This window comes from Arachis hypogaea, chromosome 16 (assembly GCF_003086295.3).
Source record: "Arachis hypogaea cultivar Tifrunner chromosome 16, arahy.Tifrunner.gnm2.J5K5, whole genome shotgun sequence".
NCBI classification, from domain to species: domain Eukaryota; kingdom Viridiplantae; phylum Streptophyta; class Magnoliopsida; order Fabales; family Fabaceae; genus Arachis; species Arachis hypogaea.
This window is the reverse complement of record NC_092051.1, coordinates 19,531,555-19,545,429: the sequence shown is the minus strand read 5'-3', so window position 1 is coordinate 19,545,429 and position 13,875 is coordinate 19,531,555. Positions and strand designations below refer to the sequence as shown.

At 28.7% G+C, this 13,875-nt stretch overlaps 1 protein-coding gene and 1 long non-coding RNA gene across 3 annotated transcripts; one reads left to right on the top strand and one right to left on the bottom strand.

The window, feature by feature from the left end:
* Positions 1-2,554: 2,554 nt before the first annotated feature.
* On the top strand, positions 2,555-5,625 carry LOC112758279 (mediator of RNA polymerase II transcription subunit 14). Of its 2 annotated transcripts, none has more exons than XM_072219947.1 (4): positions 2,555-3,672; positions 4,211-4,308; positions 4,397-4,571; positions 4,706-5,625. In XM_072219947.1, the coding sequence occupies exons 1-4, from the start codon at positions 3,439-3,441 to the stop codon at positions 5,462-5,464; spliced, it is 1,266 nt and encodes a 421-aa protein (XP_072076048.1). In that variant the 5' UTR covers positions 2,555-3,438; the 3' UTR covers positions 5,465-5,625. The 2 variants fall into 2 exon arrangements, with proteins under 2 accessions (XP_072076048.1, XP_072076049.1); XM_072219948.1 differs by having other exon boundaries at positions 3,105-3,672; positions 4,214-4,308.
* Positions 5,626-7,019: 1,394 nt separating this feature from the next.
* On the bottom strand, positions 7,020-9,912 carry LOC112758280 (uncharacterized). The gene is made up of 3 exons (XR_011873970.1): positions 9,582-9,912; positions 8,117-8,416; positions 7,020-7,738 (listed from the first exon to the last, which is right to left on the bottom strand). It is a non-coding gene; the product is annotated as an uncharacterized lncRNA (long non-coding RNA).
* Between the last annotated feature and the right edge of the window lie 3,963 nt (positions 9,913-13,875).

Sequence of the window (13,875 nt, the reverse complement as noted above, 5' to 3'; positions counted from 1 at the left end):
TGTGAGTTCTTGAATTGCTTCCTTCTTGAATTTACATATTCTTCTTGTAATACATGCATAATTTATTCTGTGGTTCTTGTTGTGATAGACCTCTGAAAATAGATGATGTGGACTTTTTGTGTAGACAAACGGTGTGGAAGAAGAAGACATGACTGACAGACATGAAACTGAAAATAGTATTGAGTATTAGAAAATGAACGTGTGTTGGAAGATTAGTGAAATAGAAGCTGAAATTAGGATTTTAAAAGTATGAAATAGTATTTTGAGTTTTTTTCTTGTTTTGTTTGTAGTTGTAGCCATGCCTTAGGTGTAGAAAAGTGATGAATAAAATTAAATTAATGTCACTACGAATCTACAATTATGTTTTTTTCAATACAAATCTGTTTTGTAAATTGTAAGTTTTGACTAAACCTACAAATTCAGTGAAGATATTACAAATAGGTATGATTCTGTGAATTAAAAGTTGTGACTAAATCTGTACAAATAAAATGGTAAAAATAAATAAGAGACTGATTACAAATCTACAAATATCAATAATAAACTAATTTGTAATTTATCTATCAAATCTCTAAATTGCAAAATAAATTAAAATAATAAACCTTGAATCTGATTACATAAGTAAATCATAGGTCAACCATAGTCAAAGACAATAATCATTGTAACACATGATAAACTAAGAGTGATGTCTAAAATGTCATCATTACCGTCACAAAACAAAAAGTCTTATTTAAAAGATTCCAAAACAAAGCCTTATATACAAGATGAGAGCTTCTATGATGCTGAAAGAAAAATCCTTCAGCAGCTGTTGACGCTACATGTCATTTAGTGGGGCGAACACGTATTCCGTTAAAGTATTTCATTAATTATTTTTGGAACAACTGCAGTGGATGGCAGATGGTTCAGTATGAGATCTTACGTTCGACCATAGTGTGTCATAAGTTGTGGTTAAGAAATAGATTAAAATATGATAATAACTTTAATTTAAGAAAATAAATTTAATATGATAATAATATATTTTTTTTGTTCTGTTTATTCAGAATGGACGTATGTCAAGACATTGTCTGGCCAGAGAGTATGTTGTGCAAGTTAAAAAATATTATTGGATCATTGTTGCCTTAAGAAACATAAAAATGAATTTCTAAATAATAAAAAAAGAAATGAATCCATTCCAATATTTAAGAAAAACAAATGAGTTAAGAAATTTAATTTTTTAAAATATGTACTAATATTTGAAAATTCAAATGATAACAAATAACAGTCTCGTATAGTATATACTTATTACGTGTTCCTTCTAATGATATTTCATAATAGACAATTACATTTAATTTATATATTGAAAAATATTTCCATCTCAAATTTCACATAATATTTTATTAACATTATTATAATGACATTTTATATTTTATAACAATTTCAAAATTTTATTACACTTGAGTATAATATTTTACAATTTTTTATAATTATTTTTAATAATCATTAAAAAAATAATAAATAAAAAGCCTAATCATTTATATCCAATTTTTTCAATATCTAAAATTTCGAAACCATATTTTATCATCTCACATCGCTGATGTACTTGTAATTATAACTCTCGTTATTAACTAAAATTACATCATCGGAGAGAATACAAATTTAACAATTTTGGTTCAACCTAAGTTTTTTTTCTATCTGTAGGCCCACTGTCCTTTAAAATTTTTTAACAGTTTTATTTTTATCTTTTCTTCATGCAAAAATGATTCCAAAATCTTCCTTAACCTGTTTTTTGGTGATCAGATAAGTTTATCTATGTCCAAATTTCAAAACCACCGGATATAAAATAAATAAATATTATAATTATTTTGACTAACTAAAGTCAATAGTATTACTTATAACTGTTATAAGTTAGAATGCACATTTTCTAAAACAGGGGACCCACAACTGAACACGATCAGATAACACTCATCCAATATACAAAACACGACTTCGAACACAGGTATGACACGTTGCATCAGCAAGTGCTGAAGAATCTTTCGTTCAGCACGTTAGAATTTTCCTATATAAGATATGACAAAAGGCATAAACAACACACAAATTTCAACCACAAAACAGCTATAAAGTAATTTCAAAACACACAATTTTAGATTACATTTATCAATTGAACTACAAAAGACAACATAATTTAATTTTTATTTTTTTCTTAGTGTTCTGAAGTCCAAAATGAGGACAAATTTCATAAATTTTGTAAACTTTGATGCTGTTTTAGAATTAGTTCCTTGCATTAGTTTGATATCGGGAGTCACTCTTCTTTTATGCGGCAGCAGCTTTGTGAGTGAAGGTGGAGGTACCTACATGTAATAAAAAATATTTGATAGATAATGTGTAATTAAGAAAATACTAACAGTAAAACAAAACATTTCAAATTAAATAAGTTGAATATGTACTCTTTAAGTACTCTATAGTACATAACTCCAACACTAAGTGCCAGCACTCATAACCCTCCACTAATTGCATAGCACTACTCTTCATTCAATCCATTGGTCTGTACAAATTCCAAAACTGTGTATTTGGGAGATACATAATTAATAATGAATAGAATTACGGGGTGGTTTGGGGCACTGTGAGCTGAAAACTAGAAGCATCATAAATCAGGGAAAGGAAGTTTTTTCTTTCTTTCTTTGTTGGATAGGATGTGCTTATAGGTTTTTTGCTTTGTAGGTTCCTATAATAAAGCACTACCAGCAGTTGACTTCGACTGTTTAAAATCACGATATGTTTTTACTCAAATGCGGATTCTTTGTTTTTTATGCATAAGGGGCTTCAGCAAGCCCGTGCTCCGGTTTATGATGTGCCCTCTGCCATTGACATTCTCTTAACGGGGAGTTACCAGCGGTTGCCTAAATGTATAGAGGATGTTGGTACTCAGTAAGTATACCTTGAATGAAGAACAGCAAAAGCCTGAGTTTGTGCGTTCGAAATTTCTATGATACGGCATTGATTAAGGTGGATAGAGAGTTTAAGGTTTTAGTGACTCTTGGTTACAGGAACACTTGTCATGTGGAGGATATTACATTTGGAGCTGCTTGTTGGTGAGAAGAATAAACCTATCAAACTGAAATTAATGCGGCGCCATGTTCTCGGGGATGATCTAGAGAGACGAATGGCTGCGGCAGAAAATCCATTTTCAATATTGTACTCGTTCTTCACGATCTATGTGTTTCACTTGTCATGGATACTGTCATCAGGCAAGTGCAAGCTCTTCGACAGGGAAGATGGAAAGATGCAATTCGATTTGAGCTCATATCCGAGGGTGGAATGGGTCATGGGAATCTGATTCATCCGGTCCTCGAACTGCTGGTTTAAAAATCACATACTGGCTGGAGTTCGATAAAATGCTGCATGTCTGACTCAGGTGCATGCCCATTCATAAAAAATTGAGCCTGGGCCAGATCTTCAGATAAAATGCATACACAGCAATTTTGTCATAGATCCACTAACAGGAAAGAGGCAGAGTTTTTCTTGGACCAAAGTTGTATTGATGTTGAGAGGTTGCTGTTAAGAGCTATTAGCTGCAACCCGTGTACTAGTCTACTGGAAATTAAAAGAGAACTGGGAAAAAATAACCAAGTCTGTCGAGCAGCAGATGATGTTGTACTCCAGTCTCACTTGGGTGGACCTGATGTTGAATATAAACAGGTTAGTGTACATTTGTTAGGGAACATTTGGAGTATCAATTTGATATGCTACATCAGGCAATTTTTTTTTTTTGTTTCTTTTGGGTTTTGGCATATGTGGTTTGATGCTTCTTGTTTGGTATCAGTGTATCACCCCAATTTGGGGTTTTTCCTTTGTTAACATTCTTGTAACTTTCGAGAACTATATCGTGAATTATGGATATTTGACTATTTTCGTATTTTGCACCATAAGTACTTCTCATCATTCTTGCATGGACTATCTGTAGCTAGATTCTGATATCTTCTGTTTGTTATGTATGTATGTGTATGTATGTGTGTGTGTGGAATTTCCGCTGCTTGGTAAATACTTGCTGCTGAACACTTTTGACATGTAGTTAATTTTCCAGTAAACACAGTTGGCCTTTAAATTTTGCAAGCTATGATACAATTTGTGGCTGAATTTGTGATACCCTTTTACAAATCTTGTAATATTATATCCTACCTCTTTCCAATTCAACCATTCATTAAATTTTAAAAGATGAAGCTGCTTTTGTCTGTAGAAGGATGATAAATGCTTCAGCAAGGAATCTGAAGGGTATGAGGTGTTGCGTGTGCGTGCCTATGCCTCATGTTTTTTTACTCTTGGAGTTAATATCAGGTACCTTACTTTTCTAAGATGCTTTTTCCTAATATCTTAGGCATTTGAGTTTAGTTTCTCAAATTTATGTCCCTGTTATGTTATTCAGAAATGGCCGTTTCCTCCTTCAATCATCGCAAAACATAGTTGCTTCTTCAGCATTGTTAGAATGTGAAGAAGCTTTGAATCAGGGATCTATGACTGCAGCTGATGTATTTGTAAGCTTGAGAAGCAAAAGTTTATTGCACTTGTTTGCATCTATCGGAAGAGTCTTAGGGCTAGAGGTATATTTCCCTGTTTTCATTCCTTTTATTGTTAAAAGAAAAAGACAAATTCCCAAACTATTTTGGACTGAATTTAAGTTGGTTATTCAGAAATGACTTACCTAAGACCACTCGCTTATTGGGCATTCTTGTAGGTATTCGAGCATGGATTCAGTACAGTTAAAGTACCCAAAAACATTTTGAACGGTTCAGCAATGCTAATTATGGCGTTTCCAGACTGTGGGAGCTCTTGTTTCCTGATGATGGAACTTGATAAGGATTTTAAACCTTTGTTTAAGCTGTTAGAGACTCAGCCAGATTCTTCTGGAAAAGATACTTTATTTGGTGTCCTTAATCAGGTGCTGCGGGTCAAAAGAATTGATATAGGACAGCTGCAGGCACTTGAAGATGAAATGAATTTAAGCCTGGTTGACTGGGGAAAATTACACTCTCTTTTGCCCAATGCTGCTTGTCCAAATCAAGAATCTGTACGTGAGTTTCTCACTGATATTCGACTTGAGAGTTCCATACAGAATGCAAAAGGTCATCCTTCAGGTTTTTCATCACTTGTTGATGAAGTGTTTGGACTCGAGAAAGGTTCTTCTGCATATCCATTCTCTGTTCAAAATCATGGATCCCTACCTTCACATTATGGTTCTGTCCCATTGAATCTCCATAGTCTAAAAGCTGGGACCCCATCTCCAAAGTGGGAAGGAGGCATGCAAATATCTCAGGTTAACAATGTAACAAAACCTTCAGGTGTTACAAACCACTATAGTGATTCCATGTTCTCATCAGGCAGTGTGAAGGGCCCAGTTCAATCCAATTCTGTTGGATCAATTTCCACAGGACAAGGAAGGAGCGCAGCTGGGAAAAGGTTATTTGTTTCAAGGTGTGTGTGGTTCAAAGATTAAATTTTATTCCCAAGAATATTATTCCTAGGAATATAATGCCTAGGAATAAAATTACTTGGAATATAAGATTCCTATGTTTGTTTATAAAACTTGATGCATTGGAATATTATATTATGTATAATCAGTCCCAAAAAAAATTATCAGGGGCCGGATTGGGTGTTTCTTTTTCTTGGGGGCCTCGTTGTCCTTTCGAGATAATTGTTCGGGTCGGATGGGGTATTCACTCCTAAATTTTTGTTTGGTTGAGTTTAAATATCTTGGTCATATTATGTAATATATCAAAATTACTCTTAATTATTTAAATTAAAATATTAATGACTAAAAATTAAATATAAACCTAATTAAATGTTATATTTTTATATTGATTTTTTTTAATTTACAAAATATTTCTAATAATAAATTTATTAAAATACCCCTAATAATAAATATTTAGTTAAAATTACAATTGACTCTAAATTTTTTTAAATTTACTAAAATACTCTCTAATAACAAATATTTTTAATTAAAATTATTATTGATTCTAATTTTTTAAATTTACTAAAATACTCCTAATATCAAATATCTTTAGTTAAATTATTATTGACTCTATTTTTTTAAATTTACTAAAATACCCCTAATAACAAACATCTTTAGTTAGAATTATTATTGATTCTAAAATTTTATAAATTTATTAAAATACCCCTAATAACAAATATCTTTAGTTAAATTATTATTGATTCTAGTTTTTTTTTAATTTACTAAAATACCCCTAATATCAAATATCTTTAGTTAAATTATTATTGATTCTAAATTTTTTTGAATTTACAAAATATTTTTTATAATAAATTTATTAAAATATTCCTAATAATAAATATTTAGTTAAAATTATTATTGACTCTAATTTTTTTAATTTGCTAAAATATCTCTAATATTAAATATATTTAATATGTCAAAATTATCCTTATTCAAATTAAAAGGTTCATGACTAAATTTAATAAATACATAAAAAAATTTACATATAAATATATTTCAAGATAAATTCAATATAATCATTTTTAGATAAAAATATTTATTTTTATTTTCAAAAATACCCCTAATATTGGATTTTTTTATTTTTTTTAAAAAGTTAAATATAAAACTAATCGAATATTATTATTTTTCTTTTAAATTTACAAAATATACCTCTAATAATAAATTTACTAAAATATTATCACAATTAAAATATTCCTAATAACAAATATCTTTAATTAAAATTAACATTATCACAATTAAATTTATTAAAATACCCCTAATAACAAATATGTTTAATTAAAATTATTATCAATTCTAATTTTTTTTATTTACTGAAATACCCCTAATAACAAATATCTTTAATTAAAATTAACATTATCACAATTAAATTTACTAAAATATCCCAAATAACAAATATTACAACTAAAATTAGCACAAATACTTATCTAAATTTAAAAAATTACGTAATCCATAATTTGTCTCATAATTCATAATTGAATTTATACAAAACAATCTCTACCTTTCTAAACACATGTATTAAAAACAATATCAAATCAAATATACATAACAAAAATAAGCTTTCCTTCATTTCATTCCTTTCAAAATTTATACTGTACAGCAATATCAAATTTCACTGTGGTATTCCTTCTTCTTGAAAAGAAGGCCCTAGAAGAATAAAAAATAGGGAACTTCCAGAAAACAAATGAAAAGGAATAGATACAAAAAAAATAATTACAATCCCTCACCTCTTCACTCAATTTACACTCCTCACACCAAACTCAAATCAAATCAATAGAAATAAGAAAGTATAACTGTGTATGAACACTAAAGTTTTGCTAGGTTACTGAGAATTGCTTTCAATGTGTTGCAGCAAGAATTGGAAATCAGACCTTTGACTGAAGATTGGTGGTGGATCCACTTCCATTTCTGATAGTCTGATATCACTCATAGACCGGAACATCTCCTCCATCATGAATGGTATGCTAAAAAACAATCAATCGAGCATGCATATATATGGAGAAAAGCACCCACCAAGTTGAAGCAATAATTTATTTGAGAAATAAAATAAACAGAATTCAAATCACAGAGTTCAGCAAAAAAAAAAATAAACAGAATTCAAACCGCAGAGTTCAAACCAGTCAAATGGCTGATTATATAATTTACTATGATGGAAATAATAATTTTTAAAGCATATATATCTTACTTTAGGTTTGGAGTTAATATAGGAAAACTAACACCTTTCACATCTTGAATGCCTTCCAATACATCCTTTGCATCTGCCAACTGAATTTGGTTTCAAAGATGTGAAATCAATTTGTCAAATAACGTGTGTTAAAGAAACATGCAGCCTGAATAAATTTAAACAATTAACCATATTAATAACATAAAAATAAATAAAATCGTAGTCATAAAATTTATTTTCAATTTCACACACCCTTCTCCTTCAACTCTCTTCTCAATGATTTAATTATTTCTTAAGTCCCTCTCTTTTTGTCACATGTAATTTCCCTTCCCTGCCCCCATTTTCTTTTTCTTCTTTATCAGTTATGTACATGTGAATCTTGAATCTACCCTCTACTTTGTTTAACATAAATACCAAATAGTCAACAAGCAGAGTTTTAGTGGTAAATGAAAAGCAAATAACAAAGAGCTGACACGAACCTGAAGACGAGCTATTGTTTTGTGATCAAGAACTTTTTCAGAAATGGCTGCTGCTTCTTCTTCAGCATCGAAGTTGAAGCGCATGAATTCCATAACAGAGAACATGCTGGATGCATTGAGGTAGAGTAGGTACCATATAAAGAGGTGCTTTGAACATTACTTAGAGAAGAAAAGAAGGATAATGAAACTCCATCACCTGATGGAGGAAATGGAGCAAGTCATAGATGACATGACTGAAAGGGACCATGTCTTGGAGGGTAATCTTGGCTTTATATTGAGCCATACACAGGTTATATACAACTGATAGAGTCAAACGCAAGTGATAGATCAGTGACACATCATATTAAAACTAACAACAACAATGGCTCCCCCTTCAATTTTGGAGAACAGCTCAGAGGATTCTAACAGGTACACTATATACTTTTAATACTTTTTGTTCTTATAACAAGTACAAAAATAGGGCCAAACCAATGTATGTCAGAAAAACTAGTTGGAACTTGTCATAATCAAGAAAGCATGAATCAATAATAATTCCATAATCTAATTGAACCGTAATCCATATATCAATTTGAAAAGGAATAATCCAAACAAAAAAAATGCAAGATTAAACATCTTAATATGAACAAAATCAAGCCAAAGGAGTATGCAATGTAGGAATTGTTTTAGTTTTTTAACAATCAAATTAATAAATAAGAATAATTTCTACTCTTTGAATAATAATTGTACTCTAATATGCCAGGTTTAAATTTAGACTTGGAATGAAAAACTGAGAACCCATAAAAAAAACTCCTTCAATGTTCTTGAAATCTAAATTTGTTGTTGTATTGCATTTCAACAACAGATTGGCAGAGAATTAAAGATAATAATAAAAGAAGGCAGAGAAACAGAACAAAAATTAGCATGTTTTTAAAGAGATTGATTTCAGGCATAAATGAAAATGAAGTAGCAATTAGGAACTTTACTACTACTACTACTATTATGCTAATATCAAAAGTTCCTAAACTACAACTTCTTCATTTCAACCAACATAAAACCGAACAAGATCCTTAATATGCAACAAGATAAGAAATAAAATTAAATGCTTTGCAAGTTATATAAGAAGATTCTAAATGAGAAAAGAAGTGAAGATGAGGAAGATTGAGCAGTCATTCAAGCCAAATTAAGCATATAAAAATATGTTTTTGTCAGATTCAAAAAAAGAAACCATAAGCTTAAACTCTTTATTGAGGCAAATTAAGCATGTAAGCATATGTTTTTGTCAGATTCAAGCCAAATTAAGCATGTAAAAATATGTCACAAGCTTAAACTCTTTATTGAGGCAAATCATCAAACACGTTATTTGCATGCAACATAATCACAGAGCATATAAGAAATCAAGCAAAATAAAAAATTAACTAATCAAATTAGCAGTCTATTGTAGAAAATTAGTGTAATGTGATGTAGAAAGCACAAAAAAAACCCAAACCTTAATGAGAGATTCGAAAAGAATTCGCAGAGAGAAGCAATGCAAACATGAACTTGAAGAAGAGAAGGAGACCAGTCTTCTGTTTAGGGTAACGTTGGCGCCGGCGCAGCTCCAATGGCGGTGGCGTTGGTGAAGCCTCCACTGATTTGGGAAAAAACTCAAACCTTAACGTGAGATTGGAAGAAAATTCACAGGGAGAAGCAGTGCGAACATGAATCGGAGAAGAGAAGGAGACAAATCTTCTGTTTAGAGTAACGGCGGCGCCGGTGCCAGCTCCAGTAGCGGTGGCGTTGGTGAAGCTCACTGATTCGGGAGGGAAAAACGCTCTACTAGGGTTTTGTTCTTCACAGTAGAATATATATTAGATGAGAAAGTACAGGGAGCCAATGATCTAAGCGTACAATGTGTACAATGAAGGTTTAGAAAGTATTAGAGATATGATTATTAGTGTTACATTATCCTGTCAGGTTACGCTTTTGGGATGAGTGATTTTAGGACATGGTATTAGAGTTGCAGATCCGGAAGGTGAAGAGTTCGATCCTTGGTGAACCCAAAATTAGCTTTTTATAACATGAGATGTTTATATCCCTGGTATCCGGATGGTTATTCTGGATAGTATAGGTGATGTTCATTTTATTCATAAACCAAAGATTTAGCTCATTGTACACATTGTACGCTTAAGCCATTGGCTCCCTAGCACTACTCATATTAGATATATTAAAATTAGTTATTAAAATTAGCTATAAAAGTAGAATATATATTAAAATATAAAATATATTTTTAAAAATATGAGTTCAATTACACATATGAAACCCTTAAATTAAGTATAATTAAAAATCAATACATTGTTATACCTAAAAAAAATATGAATACATTATTGTTTTGTGTAATAAAAGGAAAATGAAAATTTACAAATTAGTTATGGATAAATATTATTAGTTTTGTTTATTTTTTAAATAGTATTTAATTTGAAATAAATATAAAAAATTATAAACCAATTTTTTTTTTATGATTATGAATAATTCTCATAAATAAATTTATTTTAGATGTCATATCTACAAAATTAAGTTATCTTTTTATTATTTTTTTAAATTTATTAATATTTATTTTTATTACATTCTACATGGATAGAAGCTTCAAGGGTATGTAACTGAAGTCAATGAGTTATAGCTCAAATGACATAGTCTTTCCATACTCAATTAAGAGGTTACGGATTCGAATCTTCTATCTTTAGTAAAAAAAAAAAAAGTATGTAACTGAAGACTAACCATCACTAACTTCTAAGTGAAGTCTAATTTCCATGAGTAGCTTGAGTTAATCACTACACTATCATATATTAGAGAATATTTTTCTTTTTTTATTATCATTTATTGATACACAAGTTTTACTACAACTAAAAATTAACATTTCATTTAAGAGTTTCCTGATATACAAGACGAGATTCGAACTCTCGACACTTATTTAATTAGATTAATGAACTAATCATTAAATCAACCCGATTCAATTATTAAATGCTCGTTATTATTAGCCACAAAGCATTCATGAACCTTAATATTATCATATATGCATAAATAAAAAGGCTCCATGTTTGATTTGTTATAAAGATTATATAAAAGAAGTAGCTTCATGATTCCTAAAATTCAAAAAAAGGTAAATCAGTTGGGAATAACTATGGCTAATATGAATAAAATAAATGTAGTTATATTATTGTAGTCATATTATTATAACAATACAATTATGTTTATTTTCATTAAATTAAATTAAATGAATAATTTAAAATATATATACTTAAAATTTAAATTAAAATTTTTATCATTTACAGTTTTAAATGATATGAATCAAATGAAAAAAAATTAAACTATATCAATACGATTTAAATTATACGAAAATAAAAATAAATTTGTCACACCCATAAACGATCTCATTAAGTTTTAATGAAGTTCACTTGAATTTCAACAAAATTTGTAAATTCACTGATTTTGTTGGGATAATAAAAGTGAAATTTGAATATAACTAAGAGTAAAAAATACTGCTGTGAATTCATAAAAAATATAGAATTGAACTTCTCGTACTAGATTCAAGGTACGTTAAGTCGTTAACATTGTATATTATGTAGTTAATTTAAAGATTTTTTTTTTAAAAAGTAATTTTGCTTGGAAGATCAGTCCAAAAGAATTAATTTTTATTCTTAAAATAAAAAAAATCATTTTAATGTTTTTTAGTTAAATACGCATGACGCAATTTTTTTTATTACACCTAAAATCAAAATTTACAATAAAAGAAGATTTATGCAAATAATGATAGTAAAAAAATAAAGTTAATTAAAATTATATATATATATAACCAATATAATATCATCAATAACAATATCTAAGCTAAGCTATCAAATCGATTCATCGTCGAGAATGAAATAGTATAACATAAGGATTACTCGTTAATGGTTGATCAAGTTTGATAGATTCACCTTCCGAGACAAGAAGTTCTGGTCCTGGAAGTATAATATCAATCACTTCACGTCCATCCGATGCATTCGCTATAGTTATTTCGTATCCCCCTTTTCTTTTTGTATGATTTTTTTTACTATCCCCACTGTTGTAGCATTATACACAGTATTATTACTCTTGTTCTCGTCGGGATAAATTTGAGGCAGCTAAGGCATCCTAACAGACCGATAGACTTGAACCTTGTTCCTACATGACCCGATCAATTCGTTCAGGCACTCGCCATCTATTTTCATTGTTCAACTCTTTGACAACATGAAAAAACCAAAAACTCTGCCCTCTCTATCTATCCAAGGGATATATATATATATATATATAATAAAAACATAAAAATTAATGTTTTAAGTGGTATTTAAATACTGATTTCATTTATTTGGCATTGGATTAGTAGTTAAATAATTTATTATGAAGATAATAAAATTTGTTGGGATAATTTGAGTATTTGACTTTATTTTAGCATGATTAATTAGGATTTTATTTTTAAATAGTTGAATTGTTACTTTAGTATTAATTATTATTGAAGATGGTAAATATTTATAGTTAAAAATTATAGCTAATATAGTGCATTCTGAATTATATTTTTTATAATTATTAAAAATTTAAAGAAATTAAAAAAAAATTAAATAAAATTAGATAGTTAATCTTTTTTTTGAAATATTTTATTAATCATATAAATATTAGATATAAAAATAAATTTTAATCAAATAGACTAAAATAAATGTTATTTATTTTTTATAATAAAAAATATATTATTTAATAATTATGTTAGATGTACATTAAAATCAACTATCAATAAAAAATATATATAAAAATATAAAATATATATTAATAATAAATTAAAAAATATATATTTATATATAAATATATAGTAATTAATTTTAATAATTGATTTTAGTATACAAATAATATTTTTAATCATTTAAATATCTTACAAGAGAAAAACATCCTTTTCTCTTTATTAAAACCTCTTTGAATTTGACTCTTCTAAAGACATGCTACTTGCTTAAAATAAAGTGACGGTTTTTTATTTTTTAAATAAAAATATAATAATTTAAAAAAAATCTTAACAGAAAAAAATATTTAAAATTACATATGATCACACAAGATATCATACGCAAGACCAAGGGTTTTTTTACCTAAATGCGCATCTAAAAAATATTAATTCTCAAAATGCGCATGGCTGAAAATTTTTCTGTAAATACGCATTGTCATTTTGTGGCCGCTGCCCGTGAAATGGAAATGAACTCCATTTCAACTATGGTGTCCACGAAATGGGCCACCAATGTCATGCCAACCACACACGAAATGGATATTCCATTTCCATGAGGACAGCAACGAAATGGAAGGTGATAACTTTAGTTGTATAAAATTTATAGTACTTGGTTTGATTGATTAGGTGTTTAATAATTTTATACTTAAACATAAATAATTAAGATTAATGTTATAATATTGAGTTAGGATGATGCAATGATTGGTCAAAAACAAGAGTAACATATATATATATATATATGCAAAAATAGAATAATTTGAGAATAGATATAATTTCAGATGAAAAAATTAGTAAAAATATTTGATATGTGCTGAATGCTATTTAATGGATTAAAAATTTGATATTAATATAAAGGTATATGAATTAATGAATATGTTTTTAACAATATAGAATTTGATATCAATATTTAATTTTTTTTAGTGTAATTCATAATAACGTATTAATCGCTAGCAACAATTTTTCTTTTCAAATTTTACTTGCACCTTAAATTCTACATCTAATTTTATCATATCCAATTTTATTC